The sequence below is a fragment of the Carassius auratus genome, chromosome 25, assembly GCF_003368295.1.
Source record: "Carassius auratus strain Wakin chromosome 25, ASM336829v1, whole genome shotgun sequence".
NCBI classification, from domain to species: domain Eukaryota; kingdom Metazoa; phylum Chordata; class Actinopteri; order Cypriniformes; family Cyprinidae; genus Carassius; species Carassius auratus.
The window spans coordinates 14783161-14806160 of record NC_039267.1 but is presented as its reverse complement, the minus strand read 5'-3'; the positions used below and the strand labels follow the sequence as shown (position 1 = coordinate 14806160).

General features: G+C 37.2%; 1 protein-coding gene across 6 annotated transcripts in view; it reads left to right on the top strand.

The window, feature by feature from the left end:
- The first annotated feature begins 10524 nt into the window (after positions 1-10524).
- Positions 10525-23000, top strand: part of LOC113043449 (receptor-type tyrosine-protein phosphatase zeta) — a 54393-nt gene continuing 41917 nt past the window's right edge. For 5 of the 6 annotated variants that reach the window (XM_026202855.1, XM_026202856.1, XM_026202857.1 and 2 more), the window contains exon 1: positions 10525-10808. In XM_026202855.1, the coding sequence (XP_026058640.1) occupies positions 10745-10808 (64 nt within the window). In that variant the 5' untranslated portion in view covers positions 10525-10744. The remainder of the gene's footprint in view (positions 10809-23000) is intronic. The other variant, XM_026202854.1, reaches the window with a different exon arrangement.

Below are 23000 nucleotides of genomic sequence, written 5' to 3'. Positions count from 1 at the left end.
GACATGCGTAAGTTCCCTGCATTCGTTTTCACATGCTCTCAAGTGCTTTTCTGCTTGTAAATAGGCTCTGCGACTTAAACAAAAGAACAGCTTTCCAAAGCATTCTTTGAGACCGCATGCATTTTATTGCCTTTACTTCTATACATACGGAGACAGAGATCACATTGCTATGGTGGAATAACAGTAAAAGTAGGGAGGACTCTAATTAGCGAGGTGGCTTTTGATTCGTGCCACAGAAAGGCTGGTGCAAATGCACAGGGCAAGAAGATTAGGCAGTTCGCTGGGTGAGGTACGCCTGGGCCCTTTTTTGCCTACTGGAAGCCTGGCCATTGAGCCTGAGGAGCCTTAGGGTGTTAAGCAGCCGGGGTGCCAAATTGGGCTTTTGTATGGGGTGACAATAGAGCTCCCTGGGCCCAGACAGAGGATGTGATAGGGGAGCTAATGCACCCTCTTGTTGAAGGCCTTGGGTGCAAGAGGAGAAGAGTGAGGGAAGCCAATTTTTGTCTTTTTAACTTGTGCAGCACCCAGGGCATACTGGTTAATGATTTATGGGTATATCATAAAAAACATACAAATCACAAATGTAATTGTAAGTATCATACATTGGCTGTTCACACCAAGTACAAGCTATAACAATAACTATAAAGTTTTAACCCTGAACAACTCAAAACCACAAGAATCAAAACCCGAACCTTGAATCAACTTGGGCTACTTCCCCAACTTTTAAACTGTTGAGAATTCCACACCTTTATCGATAACATCACAGATGACTGATATTGTTGAAATCACTTTCAGAACTTTTTTTCCCCAGTTTTTTAATAATAAAATCATTGACAGCCAATCAGAATCCACCGATTTTAAAGAGCTCTTTTGTCAGTGAGTATGCAATAAAGTATTAAATATCCTTTGACCAAGCTTTCTGCAGTACTTATTCACGTGCACGCTACAATCAACAGTGCTCAGTAGCGTATTTTCCCACCATGCAAAGTACACATTTGCAAATGGCCCCTCCTGGAGATTTGCCTATAGGGCCCCCATAATGTAAACATGCCCCTGACAGCGCTACAAATGTCGTCCGATTTCCTAACAAATGGCTTTTACAGAACTTTGGGTTTTTTTTACACTTGATTTTTAATTAATTTTTTGGTTCTTTCGTCTGGACTATAAACGAAAAGGATACATTTAGTCCTGGTCGAACTTAAAGATACAGAACAAAAGGCGTAACGATATGGTCATTACCTGAAACAGTGGTTCTGATACCTGTACTAAACTGGAGTTCTTATGACAACAAGAACCAGGTTTGCTTCAGAATTTTATCCCTTTTAGGGTGTTTTTTTTTATCCATGTTGTGATCATATTTAACCCTTAGGGGACTAAGCCCTTTTTGGTCCGTTTTCTCTATTTTTACATTTCGGCTTATAAACCATATGTAATGAGGATGGACCACCATGTATTTGGTATCAATGGATTCAGAAGACCCTAAGCTACCATAAGCATGCATGCAATATGTCTATAAAGGAAGTATGAGTGAAAAATTGTACAATAAACTAGAGAATTTCAAAGACGAAAATTAGATTTTTGTCATTTATTACTGAAAATCCTACCTCACACAACAATAGTTAAAAGTTTTTGACCCAAAAATATATTTTTCAAACTCTTTGCTTGACAGAAATGGGTTAATGTTCAATCAAATGTGTAAAGAACAATTAAATAATTAACTTTATTTACAAACAGTCCTAGGCGTTTTTTTTTTTTTTTGGGACTAAGCCCTTTTTGGTCTGTTTTCTCTATTTTTATATTTGGGCTTATAAATCATATGTAAAGGAGATGACACACCCTGTGTTTGGTATCTATGGATTCAGAAGACCCTAAGCTACCATAAGCATGCATGCAATATGTTTATATAAAGGAAGTATGAGTGAAAAATTTTACAATAAACTAGAGAATTTCAAAAACGAAAATTAGATTTTTGTCATTTATTACTGAAAAACACACAATATAGAACAGTTTTTGAACAAAGAAAATATATTTTTTCAAACTCTTTGCTTGACAGAAATGTGTTATTGTTTAATCAAATGTGTAAAGAACAATTCAATAATTAACTTTTTTTAAAAACAGTCCTAGGCATGCCAGTGAGCAAAGCAAGGCCTCTCCAGGCCTTTCCAGTAATTGTTCCAGAGTTTGTTCTGCCGTAAATCTTTTACTGCTTGCCATTTTGATAAAACAATTCTGTAATAATGCTGTATCTCTCTCGAATTTATCTCTTTGTGCTCGCTAACACTCCGATAACTTTCTGCTTTCTCCACGTGATGCTGATTCTCCGATCGCTCGAATTTAGCTCTTTGTGCTCGCTAATACTCCGATCGCGTTCTGCTTTCTCCACCCTGATGCTGATTCTCTGAACGCTTATTGATTACATGTCTTTTACTTTAGTCCAGCCAGCTTTTACAAGGCTACAGCAGAGCTACAGAGTCCTCTGAATCGCTAGAAGACATAACCTTCCTCTGATTGGGTTAGAAAAAGACTCCTCCCAGCGGCAATTTTTCCATTGGCTGTTGCTTGTTGAATCTGCCTAGCACAATCGTTTTCATTGGCCTGTTTACGCAGTGGTATTGCGCAATAAGGGAAGTGTTTAATATACAAACTGGACACCGCTGTTTTCAGCGGGATCTGAGGAAGACGGCAAAAAAACCGCATCTCTCTAGCATTAATAGTTTTTGAGATAACTACACATTTGTAAAAGTATGCCATTTTGGGCGGTACCGCCCAATCCGTCCCCAGAGGGTTAAGATGAACTGCGCAGGTTTCACACCAGTATTATACTCGTCACAGTTCACGATTTTGATGTGCGAGTCTGGGTTTGGCAGAAACGAGGAGAACGTTACCTGCCTAACATTGGGTGGTATTATGATAATGACATGGGGCTGTTTTTCAGGGGTTGGGCTTGGCACCTTACTTCCAGCGAAGGAAAATCTTAATGCTCCAGAATTTTGGCCAATGCCATGCTTCCAACTTTGTGTGAACAGTTTGGGGAAGACCCTTTCCTATTACAGCATGACTGTGCACCATGCACAAAGCAAGGTCCATAAAGATATGTTTGGATGAGTTTGGTGTGTTTGGAATGAACTGAAATGAAGATTGCGAGCCAGGCTTTCTTGTTCAACAGCAGTACCTGACCTTGCCAATGCTCTTAAAAAATGGATGAATGGGTAGAAATTCCCACTCTTCAGAAGAGTGGAAGCTGTTCTAGCTGTGTTTACAATGCATTGTCATTAAAGTCCTTGTTGGTGTAATGGTAAGGTGTTCCAATACTTTTGTCTATCTAGTGTGTCTATATATATATATATGGAGATTTTCTTTTCTTTCTTTTTTTTAATGGTGATACAATGCAGTTGTCTTTAGTTTAGCAACATCCCTCATCCACACCATATTTCTCTTTCATTACTCTTGTTGAGCAAGTGAGAGTTAGTTAGTGCATATGCCGACTGATTGTGATGAGGAATGCCATTGAATTTGAACCTTTTTTTTTTCACGCGCAAGCCTCTTTTGTGCTCTAGCTGAAGAAATCCATTGTGCAGCTGGACACCCTGAGAAAGAGAGAGCTCGGAGCCGTTGTCTGCAGATGCTTCTGCTCGGCCTCAGCGAGCTGAATGGGGTGAATAGCTTCGGAAACAGCCATACCCAGGGAAAACAATACCACTGGGCAGCTTTGAAGATTAAGAAATTAGGGATGGGGATGGGGAGGCTGGGGCATAATTACAAATGCTGTTTTCATTGTATTGGATATGCATACGTTTGTGTGTGTGTTGTACTTTTGAGGACCCTTGTTGCGAACTCCAGCATTATCCACGCATTATTTCGCATATTTTTCCCAGTTTTTGGACATGGATTGCATGTTCCAAAGCACTTCAGCTGGGATTGCTGAAATGTTCCAAATGTGAAACTCTCCTGATTCTTCGTTTTTTTTTTTTCTCTAGTGCCGAATCAAAAGGAACGCAACAACTGGCCTTTACCTCACCGTTCTCCTGTTGCTAGGAAACCCTGAAGCACCGCTTGAGTTCCTTTTCTTTTTTAAGGTCTACTCCACTCGCCACATTTTCCTTTAATTGAAGACAGCTTACATATGAGAGGAAAACAATTAGTGCTTTGAATACTTTGTTTGCTGTTTGTCAGGGTCGTAGCGCGCACCGCCTCGTCTGCCTGGTGGCTCTGTTGTGATATAAGAACAGAGTCAACATCTCATTTGAGCTGCTAAGTGCGTCTAGCTGAAGGACTTAAATGCTCACAGCATGTCACATCTGTAAGAGCTGTAGATGTAAACTTCCTCATTGCTGCACAACAGGCTTGTTTTCACACTCAGATGCCATTGTTGGCTTTTTATGGACGGCCAGCGCTTTTTCCTGTTCAGTCAGTTGCCGTTTTGTGCTGCTGGAACAAAATTAGCCACTCAGTGTGACTGAACAGACAGACGTATGCTCCGTTTTGTTATAAATATAAGAGTTCTTCGTCAATGTTTTTTCTTCCATGTAATGTTTTAATTGTCTATAAAATCTAAAGAGAACATAACTAACCATAAAACAACAAGATTGACACTAAGTTATATGAGAGGATTGCACAGTGATTGGCTGATTACCCTGTCATGGTGATAAATCCCGCCCCTCAGGCATGAATCCATCAAATTGGTGCAATTAAATAAACTGGTTACAGAGAAAACAAGTCACTTATTTGGACAACACCACTTTTGCTTAAATCTGAAGGAAAATATACTTGAAATAACTTGAAATTATGATGGTGGTTTTTAACGCTCAGTTCGGAAATATTAAAGGTACATTTCTGTGATCATGTCATCACCTGTGGTGTTTACTGAGGATTTATTGACTGATCGTTTGAAAAGAAGATGGCTATTAATAAAAAAGTTGATTTTACTCGAATTATAATTTATTCTATACTTTTATTTTAGATGCAATATGAAAAAGGTTCAAAAATACATTATTCTTATTTTATTTAAATGAACAATGTTAACATAAACTTTCTTAATATCATGTTGTCTGTTTTGTAGTATTATGACAATTTTAGAGTGAATAGTTTGTTTCTTGATTGTGAAGCACTTTAAACTGTATTGATTTGCTACATAAATACAATTTGATTGATATTGATTAATTGATCAACATACCAAAACAAAACAATTATTGGTTATTGGTTTAAAATTGTGATATATTTATTAAAATGTTAATATTCATATATTCTATTTTTATTTAATAATTTTTATACTATTTACATGTGATATATTAAAATACTCAAAAAATGTAGCAGAAAATGTTGTTTTAAATGATTTAATGGTTTAACAAACCATAAATATTATATATTATGTATTTGTATTATTACATCTATTACTATTGTATTGTGTTATAAACATCAAGCAATGAAAATAAAGGGCGAGAAAGAAAAACAGAGAGCGAGCGAGCGACATATAGACAGCAGTGATAGAGAGAGACAGATAAAAGCGAGGTAGGCATGGAGTCAAAGTGTCTGCAACTCGCTTCGCCTTTCTTTCGTGCCCATATTGCTTAGATGTGAAGTTTGTGTGTGAGTGTGTGAGTGTGTAAGTGTCGTCTGTCCCCCATCGGGAGGCTGAGACGTGAGTCTGGCTTTGGCTGCACCACTGAAGCCCAGATGAAAGGCACTCACTGCTCCCTCTCCTCTTTTCTCTCACAGGGCTCCAGGAACCTGATGTCATTTGGAAGCACTTTGATTTAAAGGCTCTGTTCGAGCTTGTGAAGGAGCGTTTTGTTCGGATGTTGGTATGTAGAGAGCTCCACGCTGCAGTGGACACAACTCTGGACCTGGAGAAAATGAGTTTGGGAAATGGGACTCACACTTGTACACACACCGGCCTTGTTGCATTCTGGTCCACACAATGACAGTTAATCTTCATAAAGTGTGAATAGTAACCATGGGCCTGCAAACTGACAATGGCTCTCCGGGATTTCCAATGCTGATGCTGCATCAAAAACCCTGAAAGCATGGGTACTGGATTAGCAGCGAAGCAATTTCCAAATTATCGTTGGAGACGGCAATGGTGGTTTAAGGGGAAACCCACGGTCTGTTGTAGCGGAACTGCATCCAAAACATATCAGGCATTGTGGCCTTTGAGGAGCTCAGTACAACCCCCTATACAGAGCTTCCTAATCAGCAACTTTCCCAGCGTTCAAACTTTGGCTCAGTGACAAAACACTGTTGCCCTTCATATCAAACTTTCCATTACGCAACTTATCCCATTAACATGTGGACTGACTGTAGTAGGTGCCGTGAGAGTTAAAGAGGCAGGTCAACGCATCATTTGTGGGGCTTGCAGTTTAGTGTATCATTGGTTGATTTTCCCAGCTGTATTGTTGTAGATATATCAAAGTTGAACAATGTAATCCAATAAAATATGATGTTACTTTGGTCATCATTGATGCTGATTTACAAAAACAAAACAAAAAAAACATTAGAATAAACAGCAACATTGCAAAACATATGTAAGATATGAAGTCGCAAATGTGAGACATGAAGTCACAATTATAAAGTATGAAGTAGCTAATATAGGATATGAAGTCACCATTGTGAAATATAAAGTTGCAATTGTGACAAAGTCGCAAATGTGACTTACAAAATCGCAAATTTTAGATATTAAGTAACAATTTTGAAGTATAAAGTGGCTAATGTAGGATATGAAGTCACAATTGTGTGATTTGAAGTTGCAAACGTTGAATATGAAGTTGCACTTTTGAGATTATGAAGTCGCAATTGTGACATAAAGTCGCAATTGTGAGATATAAAGTTAAAATTGTGACAAAGTCGTAAATTGTGAGCTATAAAGCTTGCAAATTTGAAGTCGCAATTGTGAAATATAAAATCACAATTGAAAGATCTGAAGTTGCAAATATTGAATATATAGGGTTGCAATTGTGAGATATGAAGTCATAATTGTGAGATATAAAGTTGCAAATATGAGATATGAAATTGCAATTGTGAAATATGAAGTCACAAATATGAGATATGAATTCACAAATGTGATATTTGAAGTCAGTTGTGTGATATTAAGTCACACATGTGCGATGAAGATGCAATAGTCAGATAAAGAGTATTTTTAAATATTTAATTGTATATGTTTTTCTTTTCTGATGCATGACATCCTAAGACATCCTAAGACCCCCTTCAAAAATATAAACATTTTCGAAAAAGATGCTTTTTGCTCTATGCCAGGACTATTCAAATCTTGCCCTTGAAGGCCAGTGTGATGCAGAGTTTGGCTCCAACCCTAGGCAAACACACCTGAGCTTGCTAATCAATGTTTTTGGGATCATTATAAGATCACAGGGAAGTGACTTTGATCAGGGTTGGAGCCAAACTGTGCACTGCATTGGCCCTCAAGGGCAAGATTTGAATAGCCCTGCTCTACGCTGTATAGCACCGCAGTGAATCTATATCCCATCTTTTGCATATTCTGTCATAAATGACAAAAGTCATTACAAACCATTTACACTGATTTCCTATGCTCCCAATGCATGCACCTTACTGTGTAGAATCCTGTTTTCTTGTGAATATGAAGACATGTTTAGACTTATTCATATTTGCCCAACAGCAGTTTACCGGACACCTTGTCCTCTAGAAAATATTTTCATTCTAAATGCATGAAAACAGAATGACAACAATCTTTTTTTGTGCTGTGAAATGTACATTTTAAATCCTCTACCACATGCTTTTGTATTTATTATTTATGAAGAAAACTGAATTTATTAACAGTGTCTGTTATTTATTATTATTATTATTTGTATTCTTACATTTGTCTTTTCTATTATCTTAAATGCATCAAACTTAAAAAATATTTTAAGCGTACAGAACTTGTTATATGCATATTTTGATTAATTAAAAGGTCATTTAAGGACAACAGGATGTTTTTTTTCTTATACATTCATTATATATGTATATATTACTGGATTAGATTATACATTTTATAAAATATATAGAAATAAATAATATACATCCATATATAAAAAAACAATGGATGTTAATGCAGATTTGGCGGGCCCCCGTGAAACATTCAGTTTTACAATCGAAGAACAGACTCTGCATAAATTAAAGATAATCCTGGGTAAATTATGTTAATGTATTCACATGGTCTCTGCATTCGTAACATGGGTAGACTATTACTAGTCTTGGGACCCCATTTTTTGTATAAAGTTGAACTGTAAACCATATATGCCCCTTTAATTGAATGTAAGTCACCAAAAGAAGCACGATATTGAAAATAAATGCATTTCTTGTTCCATATACTATGCCGTTTTCAAAGATGCATCTTAAAGTTACATTATCTGATCTTTCTCCACTGTTTTTTTGTGTGATGCTGATTATGGTTTGTTTGATCAGTGTCTGTTTAAACAGTCTGAGCACGTTGTGCCTAATGAGTTGTGCTTCTTATTAATTGAGGCAAGTTTCCTCAACAGGCTTCAGAGATAACCTGAGAGAACATCTGAAGAAAGTTTGGCCTGCTGTTGCAAGCCAACATGCTGGAAATAGCATATTTAATAAAAAAGTAAAAAAAAGCTAAATTCACATTCAGGATAGCAAGATATAAAGGCAGAATTCTTACTTTTTTCTTGCAATTCTAAGTTTACCTCTCACAATTGCATCTTGCAAGTCTTGAGTTTTTTCCTCATAATTCTCAGTTGATCTCACAATTCTAACTTTTATCTCAGAAATACAATTATCTCACAATTATCTCACAAGAAACATTTACTGTACAACAAAAAATATTAATCAGTCTCATTTCAAACATTCTGTACTTTTTCCTATGTTACCCTATAGTATAGTTTCTGCTAATAGAGTCAATGACTCACTCTTTGCTTTTGAATCAAATCTTCTGAACTAACCCTTTTCATACAAACAAACAAAGGGACATTCCTATCCCTAAGGAGTAGATAATATATCTCATTCAAGCAGTTACACCTCTCTTCATCAAAAACAAATATTTACCGGACCTTTTGAAATCTGATAATCGCATTTCTCACGATCTCCTTGCATTGGAATGTATTTTAAATGATGTGCAAGAGTATTTCTTTGAGAACTGTTTTCAAAGAGAGAATGTGTGCATCCCAGGGGGTGCATGTGCACAAAAGGGTGCAAAATATGCATATAACACCTTGTTTTCAGGGTCACTGATTATGCTTTAGTTTTAGTTAACCAATATTCATTCCCTCTAAGAGGTCACTGATATTGGAGTGGATAGTGGCAAACACCTTGGCCTTTGTGGTTGTTGCTTTATGCAGTTATTATTTAATCAAATTTATGCATGAAGGCAAGTTATTTCCTAATTCATCATTTAAACGTAAAAATGAAGCAAACTACACAACACAACAACAACACACACATTGGATTTCCGTGTTTTATGGAGACATCAAATCAGGCAATGGACAGGTACAATGGTAGGCTATTATTTGTGCTGTATTAAATAATTTTTTTTTTTTACAAAGGTCTTTGCACACTGAGTCCGAAACTTTCGTCCGTCACAAAAAAATTCGAATCTGGTTCGATTTTCTGCGTTTTTGCCTCCTTGGCATGCATTTTGGTAGGAAAGGATGGTGAGTACGGAAAAATGCTCGCAAATATTTCAGACTACAAAATTTATTGGTATTATCCTTGTTAAACATAGCTAATTTTTGTGAATAAAAATATAATTTTTATAATTTTTCAGTGCTATTTTTATGATAGCCTATACCACAGCCTAATTTATCATTAGCCTTTAGCCTACTACATGTGCTGTTATAAAAATATAAAAAATGCGATATATCCCCATTTTTAAATTCACAGATACAAGGTAATAGGAAATTTTCATGTTATATTGGCCATTGAACTAAAAAATGTCTCATATTTCATTTCAGATATCTGTCACTTTACCTCACTCTTCCGTTCCCACTGCGTTCAAATCAGCAGTGTGGAATCCAGAGTGAAAGCGGAGCGGGGAGCACAAGTTTGAAAGTCGGAGCGTTTTTCTCTAGCTCTAGGAGTGGGAATGAAAACCCGGAGTGGAGCTGGAGACTAAAACCTTCCAGACCAGTGAACCTTCATCTGGACGAGATTTAATCGATAGATGTAATTTACTTAACTTTAATAGCTGATTTATTGCGTTGTATAAAAAGAATCGCCTGTTGATATTCAGTTAAAGCAGCCATTTTTTATGGTATGTTATGATTATGTTATGTTATGAAACTATGGTTACAATTATTATCATGCAAAAAAAAATATTATATAATGCATTACAGTGTGAATCATAATGCCGTAAGTTTCATATACGATTAATAATAATTAAGTGCATTTTTAACATCCACGTGGTTATAATGCATTATAGTCTGTGGTTAGAATTATTTCCCAAAATACGTTCTATTTATAAATTGTATATTTATTATGCGCTATTTATAGTCTCCATAGATAGTGTTACCAAACTTTTTGTGTGTGTGGTGGTCTGTGGGCGGCGCGCGCACTTCCAGAACTCACTGTGCGCGAAGCGATGCGCTTCATCCGGACGCGCGCTCATCCATGCAGCGGAGAGAGAAGTGGATCTGACCGCTGAAGAGGGTATTTCCTCCCGTTACTCAACCAATGTGATACCCTCCGGCTCTTCGGGAGAGGTGTTCCTCTGTCGTCTCGATTGTCTTCACCTTGTTTACTCTTAACAGCAATATTTATTCGCATCCCGAGAATAATGGAAGCGCTTGCGACGAGATGCGCACTCTTTCTTGCGCAGATCGCACTCTTCAGCAATACAGGTATGTGAAGGAGGAATCTCTACTTTACTTTATCTGTTTTTAATAAATCATCGATTATTATTGTTATAAATGAGTTTAGTGTAATGTAATGCTGCACAGATGCTTAAAGTGCAAGATAGTTTGCATGCCAAGCGTATTTCTATTAAAATTTGGGGTTCAGACTTTAAACATGATGCATTTATAGCTGAACGTGATCTATGCCCAAAAATTCATTTTGAGTCATATCGTGGAAATTCAAATATTTATTTTTGTCTGCTATGTATGTCTGCTGCTGTATTGTATTGCCAGTCAATATACTGAACAAGAGAGCATAAAACATTGTTTTAAACAGAGTCTGTCTGAGCATATGCTTTGTAGTTAAATAGAGCCTCTAAATTAATAATCATCAGTTCAGTTAATGGAGTTTTGTGCACTGTAAAATATTTAAACCAATTAAAATTGGAAACAGTAGTTTAATTGCGGTTTTATATTTTTGTGATGCTTAATTCACAACCCTGTTAAGTTCATTCACAGTTTCTGTATCTTTAAATGTAATTACTGGTGGACAAAATCAAGTTCAATATCAAAAATCAATAACATTAAATAGACATAAGGAATTCTTGCTAAACAATAAACTGAAACAATGCAAAAATATAATGATTTACATTTTTACCAAAGATCTACCTTTACCAAAGTAAATGGAATTTACATAGAATAAATAAATGAATTAATAAAAAGTTTAACGTAAAAAAAAAAAAAAAAAAAAAAAAATCGCAGTCTGTTTGAGCTGTATTATTATGTTGTTGCCTCAAAGGTGCACTTCAGCAATTTTAGTTTTAAACTTAAAATAAAGAATACTAGGAATACTTGTGAATACTTATAGTTAAGTGACATTTAGTCATATTAGCTGAGAGGAGTCATAACGGCCTTCAAGAAAAAGCTGTTTTATTCTACATGAAGTGTGTTCCTATGGGTGCTGTCATGTTGAGATCACATGACTAATGGTGTAATGAAATTGGCTGAGTTACTACTACTAATAATCCCTAATAACTACTAATATACTAATCAATGCAGCTAGCACCAGGAACAGGTAAAAATTTGTTGAGATTGAATCCAAGGAATATTATAAGGAGGAATATAATACATAAAACAGATAAACAGATTCAATGCAAAGCAGCAGCAGTTATTAAACTTCTATCATCCAGACCAATAGGTGTCAGTATAGTCGAAGACAATACTGGAGCCAATAAGAGCTCAATAAGGTCACTTCTAATAAATATCTACCTTATCTTACCTTTAAAATGGTTTGGTGGCCTAAACTCTTAAAGAAAAATTAAATAAAGTAAGCCTGTAATAAAAATGTAACTATTGCTGTGTGTATATCCGTTTTTTATACACTGCAAGTACCCTGTGTGAAAAAAGCGTAATTTGGCTCAAAGTTAACATATGCCACTATTGTTCAAATTGTCCCAGAGCCCAGTTCAGTAGAAAGTGACAAATGCTTTTACAAACTCAGACTTCAATCCTAGGCTCATTATTTTGTCTGCTAACTGTTACGAAGTGCCAAGGAGCGACTGATATGCCTGGATTAATCTTTTGGATGCCGTCTGAGACAAAGCCTCTAAGAGCTGGCCAAAGCCATTTTACTTAGGACTTGCTAAAAGCCCTTTTGTAAGTCAGCTAGTGAACCGGGATAGTAAGTCGGTACCTGCTAAAAAAAAAAATGCTCAACGGCTCCTTCGTCTCCCTTACTACTTTTCTTCTTTTCAGTTTGGTGTTCTGAATGATGCCGTGATGAAATGTTTGGCACAAAGGAAGGGCTGAATCTTTAGTGAATGAAATCTCTCTCTCACCATCTGTCTTCCCAAGTGTTGTACTATAGCTAACAAGGTTTTTTCCCTTCTACACTTTTTGGCACTGCTCTGTTTTTCCACTGAGAAAGTCCCTGTGTTGTTTGTCGGGTCTTGGGTTTGTGACAGATGGTAGTTGCGGACTGTAAAGCTGTCAGTCCGGGGTTCGCGTGGCCCCTCCCCTTCCACATGCCTCATGTGTGTCCACCTGTGAGGGACGTGTGGCAGTGTGTGTCTCTACATGCTCCAGTTAGTTGTGTGTCCAAGCAGAACTACCTTTTTATGCTTAAAGGTGAAGTGTGCCATTTTTCAATGTTAAAATACATGTCTCTTCCAGAGTGAAACCGGACATGTAGCTAATGGGGAAAATAACTTAACTTGATACTTCAGGATTTGATTGGATTGTGAAAGTGGGCATTATAGACTGAATGCTAGTTTGGTAACTAAATAGCTGTTTGAATACATTATCCAATAGCCTATTTGGCCTCAGTGATGTCAGGAGAAAAGGAAAATTGTTTTGCTCATCGTTTCGTTTTTGCACCATTTCTGACAGATTGTGAGTTTATGCATTAGCTATATTCAGTGATTTTTTTTCAGCTGGTTATATCACCACACCAGTAGGGGGGTGTACATTTTTGAGTAAGTCGCTGAATCATTCACTCAAATGATTTGTTCAAAAACACAAATTTATTCTGAAAACAAAACATGATTTATGAGTGAGCCACACAATTATACACTCAACCGTTTTGTTTGAATGACACAGAATCATTCATGATGTGACTCGATTTATGAAGGAGTCACATAATCATTCACTTAACTGATTCATTCAAAACACTGATTTGTTCAGGAATGAAACAAGTGGCTCTCTTAATGTGTTAGTCACTGAATCATTTACTCCTCCAGTTTGTTCAAAAACAATGAATCCTTCGGGAACGAATCAAGTGAATTCATTTATTAGTGGGTCACAAAACGTTCATTCATCTGATTCATTCAAAAACACTGATTTGTTTAGGGAAAAAAGCAATTGATTGTCTCCATGAGTGAGTCAGAATCATTCACTCAACTGATTCATTCAAAACTCTGGTTCATTTAGGAAATGAAACAAGTGTCTGACTGAATTTAGAACAGCGTAGTAGTGTACTATCTTACTATTTTATCGTAGTAAGATATGGTATAAATAGAGTAGTACATTAATCTGAATTCAGGAACTGTTTTTAAGATTAAGTCATTGAATTTTTCAGTCAAACAATTCATTCAAGATAACTGATTTATTTATGAGTCATTGAAATAGTTACCCATTTATTCAAAACACTGATTCATTCAGGAAATGAGACTAATACCTGGCAGAATTTGTAATGTAATTCAACTACTGTTTTTATGAATGAGACATTCAGGTATTCAGTCAACCTCTTTGTTCAAGAGCACTGATTTTTTCCAGAATAAAACAAGTGACTTTCTTTTTGAGTCATTTATTGAATCCTTTACCAATTTGTTCAAAAAAATTTTCATTCATCAACTTCATTTGGGACTGTTTTCATTATTGGAGCAAAAACAGACAAAATAACTAACCGTATTTTTTTTTCTGAAATGTAAATCATTCACTGTTAACTTTTTGATAGCACTGTGTAAAAACATGATCTCACCTGCAGTCATGCTATTGTTATGGATATTTATTTAACCGATGTAATCTTTGTGTTTGCCCTGTGTTAAAGCATCTGTTTGTGACCAGCACTTTTTTGTCTGTGTTTTTCTTTCTTTTTTGCTCTTTGGTGGGGGCACTTGGGGTAGCTTGGCATCCAGACCCCCTGTCCGAATCTGCTTGTGAAAACGGGAGCAGATTTCCCCTCAACGGCAGCAGGGGCATTTGATGAACAGATTATTCGGTATTAGGCTCAAGTACATTCACTCAGGCATGCAGAGGGGACGCACTGAGCCTCAGAGTCCTGTCTTTTCTCTCCTTCCCAAGACAGTGGAGGGGCCGTGTCTGAATGGACCGGGGCGTTGGATGGGATGGTGGTGTGGGGGGCTTCAGTGGTGAGCCAAATCTCTGCACCATCCTGCCCATGGCCTTGGGCCAGTCCCGCTTAGTGAATTATGCTGTCAGCTGCTCGATTTGTTTGTGCCTGGCTGGCAAGAGGCGGCCGGTGCTCGTGGACATGCAACAACGTGGGTGTCTGGACTGGAAGGGGGGTCTTATTGTATGTGGCATGTGAGTGTGACATTCAAGAGGGCCCCCGATTTGTCCCAGTGGTGGCGCTCCCATGTCACAAAGGATGGATGAGCGAGTTGGGGTACTTTTGTGTGTCTGTGTGGGAGAGAGGGGTGAACTTGAACTGAGAGTGTCAGAGCCTTTCCTCTTTGCGTTTTTTTATTATTATTGCGAACACCTATGAGAGCACTGCTGAGTGTATTTATAGAGTTATAAAAGGGATAGTTCAACCCCCTCCAATCCCACCCCCCCAAAAAAGTTCATTTACTCAACCTCATGTTTTGCCAAACATGTATGGTTTGCTTTCTTATGTGGAATGCAAAAGATGATTTTTTTTGGAGGATGTTTCAACTGTTTTTGTCCATATAGTGAAAGGGTTTCATTCTGTAGCTAAAAAAACATATTTTTTGGCGAATCTGATCCATTACATTCAGATCCATTTAGATTTTTATCCAAACCCTGTCCGTATGTAGTTAGATTTTTTTTTTTTTTTATCTGTATCAAAATTGTATTTTTGGATCTTCTTTTGCAAAAGTATTGCATGTACCTGAGACACTTTGCATTTGTTTGCAAAATTATTAGTGTTTGTTTGCAAAAATGTTGCAATATAAGTTTTTGCTCTCACCTCATATTTCCATCACAAATTTTTTGCAAGCAAACTGAAAACTTTTTCAGGATAGCGCATGGGTTTTGCAAGCCAAGTCAAAGTTTTTCAAGGAAATGTAAAGGTTTTGTGAGAAAACACAAAATTATTAATAGATATTATCTTTATTGCCATTTTCATTGTAATTTATAAAAACAGCTCCCTCCAGAACACCATAACATTATAAGACAAGAGAAAAAACACTTAAAATCTCTAATTCAATTCCCAGTCTTTCATATGCCATTTCATCTCTTCCGATATTCCTTTATCTTTAAATCCGTTGAAAGTCTGTCTCTCTCTCACTCTGTGTTCCTTGGGAATCTCAGCATCTTCATCTCAGTGTTTGTAGATTGACAGGCTCTGCCGGGGCCCCAGTGGCTCTCTGCCGGTTGGGTCAGTATCCCTGAGTTGCCACTTAATTAATGACAGCAGACCACGGTTTGCTGTCATGCTACTGAAAGAGCTGCTCCCGTCTCCCATTGGAATAAACAAGAGCAGGTCTGTTGAGTGCTAGCTTAAGATGCTTTGAGATCCTTCCTGTTCTTTTCCAGGCTAGAGGTGTGTGGTCTAGATATCTGCTCTCATTCAATGGACCTTGGAGAGGATGCTGAATACAAATCAAAGTAATGTTTGGACACTATGATATAGTCACTTGGTCTCTGACACTGTGTGAGTATAAAGTCTGGGGTCACTGTGAGCACCCAAAGAGAGGAAAATCAAAGGAGCTTTTGTTTTCTACTTAAATCACTTTTGTTTTTGAAGTAGTTTCAATTGTGTTTGTATAGAATGGCAGCAGGTCAAGGATTAATAATTGATAGTATGTATAGGACTACAAAAGGTTGTATTGTATACTGTCCTGAGGGCCATGAGTTACTCTATACTTTACACAGTATCTTCTGACAAAGATGAAAGCACTCTGGAGCATTAGGAAGTGTGCCTTATCTGTCTGTCTGTCTGTCCATGCGTCTGTCCGTCTGTCCATCCATCCCTCTGTCTGTCTTTCTGTCCAACCGTCCGTCTGTCTGTCTGTCCGTCCATGCGTCTGTCCGTCTGTCCATCCGTCCCTCTGACTGTCCATCTGTCTGTCTGTCTGTTTGTCTGTCCGTCTGTCTGTCCGTCCATGCGTCTGTCAGTCTGTCAATCTGTACATCTATCTGTCCATATGTCTGTCCGTCTTTCCATCCTTCCCTATGTCTGTCCATCTGTCCCTCTGTCTGTCCGTCTGTCCATCCTTCCCTCTGTCTGTCCATCTTTCCATCTGTCCCTCTGTCTGTCCATCTGTCCATCCTTCCCTCTGTCTGTCCATCTGTCCCTCTGTCTGTCCGTCTGTCTGTCTGTCCATCTGTCTCTCTTTCTGTCCATCCGTCCGTCTGTCTGTCTGTCCGTCCATTTGTCTGTCTGTGCATACTTCTGTCTGTCCATCTGTCTGTCTGTCTGTCTTTCTGTTGCGTACATCTATTTGTCTGTCCATCCATTTCTCTGTCCGTCCATCTTTCTGTCTGTTTGTCTGTCCATCTGTCTGTCTGTCTTTCTGTCCATCTGTCTGTGTGTTTGTTATCTGTTTATATTATATACTGTATATATTAAGATAAAATATAAAAATTTATTATAAAAATTATACAGTTTTTGCTTTTTTCTTGATTTGAAAAGTCATTAAAATAATTTCAGCAAACAGTTACAGAACTTCAAGTATTTCCCCTTTCAAGATAGTAGCTGTACTGTATATGTACAGCTGCTTGGGGAGTTATGAATAAGGCTGTTGAGTGAACTGACTTCTCATAAAAAACACTTTAAACCCAGTAAAAGTCAGGTTAAAAAGACTTTACTTCATCAAGACTTGAACTTGGGTTGCCACAGCATAACTTTGCAGGATGTCGGAGCTCTGCCCACGAGCCTGTCAACTCTGATGAAAGGGTCGGCTTTCAAAGGTTAATTGCAATCTGAACTGATCACAAGACAATCTATACGCTGTTGAATAGACATGCAGACTTTGATACTAGCAGGTCATGTAAACATGCTGTTCTGATCACAGAAACACTGAAGGTCTCCTCTTCTACAAGCAGATGACACAGATCCACATCTGGGTGAGGAGGAGACAGCTGGTGGATGAGCTGTGGGTGGTTTGCTGATCTCCCCCAGATTGGGCTCAAATGGGACAAAGACTAGGGCAAAAGCTTATCTCACAATCAAGGCTCTTATAAGATTTACAAGCGTATTTGACAGTGATGAGTTACTTTCCTCTAATGATATCCTCTGAGAGCTGCAATTCTACATATATTATCATCATTTGACCTTATTTTGATATATGATCATCATTTGCCATTATGTTAGTCTTATGCTGTTTCTTGGTTATGCAAATAAAAAGGAACATTCAATTTCATAATTTTCCAACAATTATGAAAATATTAATATTCTGAGGTAAAGACGAACAGCCAACCAAAATGTTTCCCATTAGTCAGATGATGACTTCATAGACGTCTATTAGAGTTGAGATTTTAGATGAAAACTCAAGGACACTGCAGCAGTTGACAGTCCTCTGGATACTCTCTGAGTCTTCCCCATCTGAGAATCCATGCCCTTTTCAGTTAGGAAACCACTCCAAGTAACTACTCGCATGGGTCCTCCGGGCCATCAAAGAAATAACAGGAGATCTTCAGAGTCCCTTAATTAGGGCTGATTCTCGTTAATCCAGTTCACTCTGCCTGCACCATATGTCCCGGGGAAAACCGCTGTGGCCCGATGCAGGTGAAAGAACAATTACAAATCCTCCCCCCTTTTTCATTCAACCTGTAGTAATGGTTTTTGAATATGTACTAGGTTGTTTGGGTAATCTCTGGCTTTGGATGAGAGGAGAAGACTCTCACACTTCTTGGAACTCCCATTGCTCCAGCTAATTAGCTAAGATTCATCATATTAAACTGCTCTATCAATCACCGTACAAGATACTCTCATACAGAGTATTTGGAGCTTTCTGGTTCTTGTTATGAAATATTCTAAAGCACTGCTTCTTGGAAATTGATTTCAGGTCTGTTGGAAAATAATATTATAGGTAAAAAATAATAATAGTAATATTTAAGAAATATTAATGGAAATTGAGAAGTTTGACCAAAAGCTAAAACATTCCTAAAAGTCCTAACCTTTATGCTCTTATTGATGTCTAATGAAAATGAATCATTTCCCTGTTTGTGGTTTTGGCTCTTAGTGTGTGCTGGTGGGCCTTAGATTTAATGTATTTTTGTCTAGGCTGGCTCATGCCAAATCAGAGACTCCTTATGTTCCTCATGAAGCCTCAGAACATGTGGAGATCTGGCTGTAATGATTCGACTCAGATGTACAGCGCTCTTTCTTTACTGAGAGAATGGCTCTGTATACAGGATGTGCATCTGTGTTGATCATTTCTCAGGATGTTGTTCTTGCTTAGATGTTTTTTACTGGCATTTTCTTTCCAGCTTCTCAGAAACATGACTTGATTCGATTAGCTTCTAATAACACTCGAGACGTTTAATCAATAATTAAGTTCTTTAGTCACTAACCAAATTACAGCAATCTTTTTTCAATGATCAAGCACTAATCCTAATCTATGCCATCAACGACTTTGATAGAGATATTATATTACTAAGGACAGAAATAGTTGATCACAGTCACAAAATTTGCCACTAGCACTAAAGACAAAGATTTTCTTCTAAAAAAAATTTTTTTTCATGTTGCGCAATTAAAATACGTGCAGAAGGTAATAAAAAAATAAGGTTGTAACTGTGGCCTAGTAAACATTGAGTTCTTGGTGAAAATGTTGGATATTTGACTTTGCATCTGGAGCGCATTTTTTTGTGAATCGTGTATTTTTCCATAATATTCATTCATTTTAATAAGGCATAATTGTAAGATTTTTATACTTAAGTTGCACACATTTAATAAATGATGCACATTTTTCAGTTTTGTTTCAGCTTTTAACATTACTAAACATAGTGGCTAATTCAATACCAGGTGGCCACAGGATGATGAGAAATAAATCACACTTACAACTAATGTCCTGTCCTTGATGAACCCGCTTGCCATCAGTCTTATCAGGTAACACAGCAGGGTTGATGCTGGAATGCACTGGAGCAAGATTACAGTGCAATTAAAAGCACATCCTCTACCCACACACACTTCACCAGCATCACATCTCACACTCCAACAGAGATTCTGTGTATCCTACACACACTTACACACACTTTTCTGTAGAATATTTTATATTAGGAGTAGTTATTACATGATTATACGTGTAACTGTAACTTGAATATGATTTTTTCAACAGCTAAAATAATAAAAACTGATTGTGTCTAGTGTATATAATCAGGCCCATATATATTTGGAAACTGACACAATTTTCATAATTTTTGCTCTGTATGCCACCAGAAAGAAAATGAAAACAATCAAGATGCAATTGAAATACAGACTTTAAGCTTTAATTCAAGGGGTTGAACAAAATATAACATAAAAAGCTTAAACATAAAACAACCTTTTTTATGGACAGCACACTTTTAATGCACCGCATTCAGGGGCTCAGTTGTAACTGGACAAATAAATATAATCATAAATACAATTTTCATTTTTAATATTTTGTTGAGAATCCTTTGTAATCCTTTGAATATTCCACTTTTTTAACTTCTAAAACTCCTGGGTTGCTTTTGCAGTATGTTTTAATTATTAAGTACTGCATAAATTATTATGCAGTAACTGTTTAATTACTTAAGGTCCCTGTGAAACATGGTGGAGCAGTGTGATGTCACGAGCATGGCTTCCAGGGGCACTGGATTACTGGTGTTTATTGATGAACTGACAGAAGACAGAAGCAGCTGGATGTATTCTGAAGTGTACAGGGATATACTCTCTGCCCAGATCCAAATGCAGCAAAGTTGACTGGGCGGCACTTCATAGTACAAGTGGAAAATGACCCAAAACATACTGCAAAAGCAACCCAGGAGTTTTTGAAGGTAAAAAAGTGGATTACTCTGCAATGGCCAGGTCAATCTCCTGATCTCCACCTGACTATCCATTTCACTCGCTGAAGACAAAACTAAAAGCAGAAAGACCCACAAACAAACAACACCTGACATTTTTGTTTTGTTTTGTTCAACCCCTTAAAGCTTAAAGTCTACACTTTAAAGTCTTTTTTATCTTAATTGTTTCATTTTAATTCTATTCTGGTTTCACACATAGCCAAAATTATAAACAATTGCGTTAGTTTTCAAAAATATGGACCTAACTGTGTGTGTGTGTGTGTGTGTGTGTGTGTGTGTATTTATGTGTGTGTGTGTGTGTGTATATATGTACATATATATTTGGAAGTAGTGTAAGTAGTTGCTACATTTTTTTTCTGCCATCCTGTCAGCAAGATTTGAACAAAATCCCCTCTTGGTCTTTGATTTCCTCTTCTCACCTTAAATTGACTGGGATTAATCTTGAGTGCTGCTCTCTTCTGTCTCATCTTTCGAGATGGCTCTGTTGTGTGGTTCTACACCTTTAATTTCACTAATGACAGCTGAGGTTTGAAGTGTCCTCTTCTGGCACATGTCTTCAAGGAGTGGTTGTCTTCTCTCGTTCCTAATGCATTAGGTTGGCAAGGAACAAAGAGTCACCTTCCTAACATTAACCTCTTGTAACCTTTCTGTCTTGTCTTGGTTGCCGTTTTTCTTTAAAGTCCTCATGTCAGTCCTTTCATATCCTTTTGCGGGTTCTTATGGAACCTAAAAATCTTGAGGCAAGATCCTTTGCCTGTTTTTTTTTTTCCATTTACTCACCTGTTTGCTATTACAAACCTATTATTATTCTCTCTATTTGCAATAACCGGGGTCTGAACAACATGAAAGCCCTTTGATATTCATTATAGGGACTGAGCACTGCGATATCTTTCCAAATATTGTTTTTATGTTACACAGAAAAAAAGAAAGCCTTTCATATTTGATGCATGAACTGCTCTTTAAAGTGGGTCTGAGAGTTACCTTCAAATGTCTTCACTAAAGGAAGTTTTTTTTGTCATAAATATGCTTAAATAGCTGTATACTGTATGTTGACGGAAGTGAGTGAACAGTTGTATTTATTAAACTATTGCTCCACCACAAAAGTGTATATATATATATATATATAAAGACCTTTGACCTATTGTAATTTGTAAAGATGAAAGGCAAGTGGGTTATAAAAACCAATGTATTATATGTATGTTTACAGCTTCATAAAAGCTTATTATAATCTATTGAACTTCATTAGAGAAATGTCTGCAAAACATTTGAGAACAGTTCAGAGTAACCAAACCTCCTCGCCTGGTTGTCTACTATGCAACAGGTCCTTGTTGTATTTCATTTACTCTCTGTTACACCATGTACCAGGAAATCAAGCCCATGTGTAAAGCTCTTGGCTCACATGAGAGCTGTTCATTGGGTGAAAGGGAATACGGGTCCTGTCAGACAAAAGCAATCAGGCAGGCAGCAAGGCGTCACAATGCATGGACCGGCAGTCCCGCCGTGGCTCTCACGGCTGAGCCACTGATCTCATTGTTGTGTTTGCATTGATACAGTGAATGGGGCAGGCCATGAGAACAGACATGGGCGCAGTTCAGCGAGGAGAAGCTAGTGAATGTCTGCCTCTCTGCTGACTTCAGAGCTTTTTCATAATTTATTTTCCTTTGTTATTCTTACCTGTGTGGTTTTCAAAGTGGCTCAAGTTTCAGTGCGGCTCCTTGCAGCTACAGGATCAAATACAAGCACTTGATGATGTTGTAGCTGTTCTCTTGTATTTTTGTTCTACGTGATCTTGCTCCTATTAACTAGCCAATTTTAAAATTTCCTGTTTAAATTACACTATTTATAAAACTTTTCTTTCTCTTATAAAAATTAACCATGGTCTTACTGCAAATAACCCCCCCTCCCCCCAGAACAATGATTACTATAGTTAAACCATGGTAAACACAAATTATGGTTTCGCTACACTAACCATAGTTTAACCATGGTATTTCTAGTAAAACTGTGGTTATACAAATGGTAATTACTGTATGCCAAAAAAACAACAACAAAAAACAAGGTACAACAGTAAAACCATTGTTAATTTTTGTAAGGGTTTACTTAAAGGGAAAATTCACCAAAACATAAGGCATTTTTAAATGTAAAAAAAGTTTTTCTTTGCTCTCCATTTGAAACTTAGCTTGGCTGAAGTTGGAACAGCAAACTAGCATGCTAAAGTTTTTGCCATAATTCTGTTAAATGGTTGGCGGGTTGTTCAATTGGCAAGCTAACAGCTTAGCCTACTAGCTTAGCATAGATCTTACTTGTTAAGTAAAGTAACTGGCAGAAATAGTATGAGCAGTGTGCTAGTAGCTATGCTATTCCATATTTAATCCTTTTCTAAACTAGTTAGCTCTACGCTTACAAGCTAGCTAATTGAAGGTACATTCGGCAGTTTTAAATAAATCATTTTCAATTAATTACAAATATCCTAACATGTACATTACAGTATTATTCACACTTGAGTATATT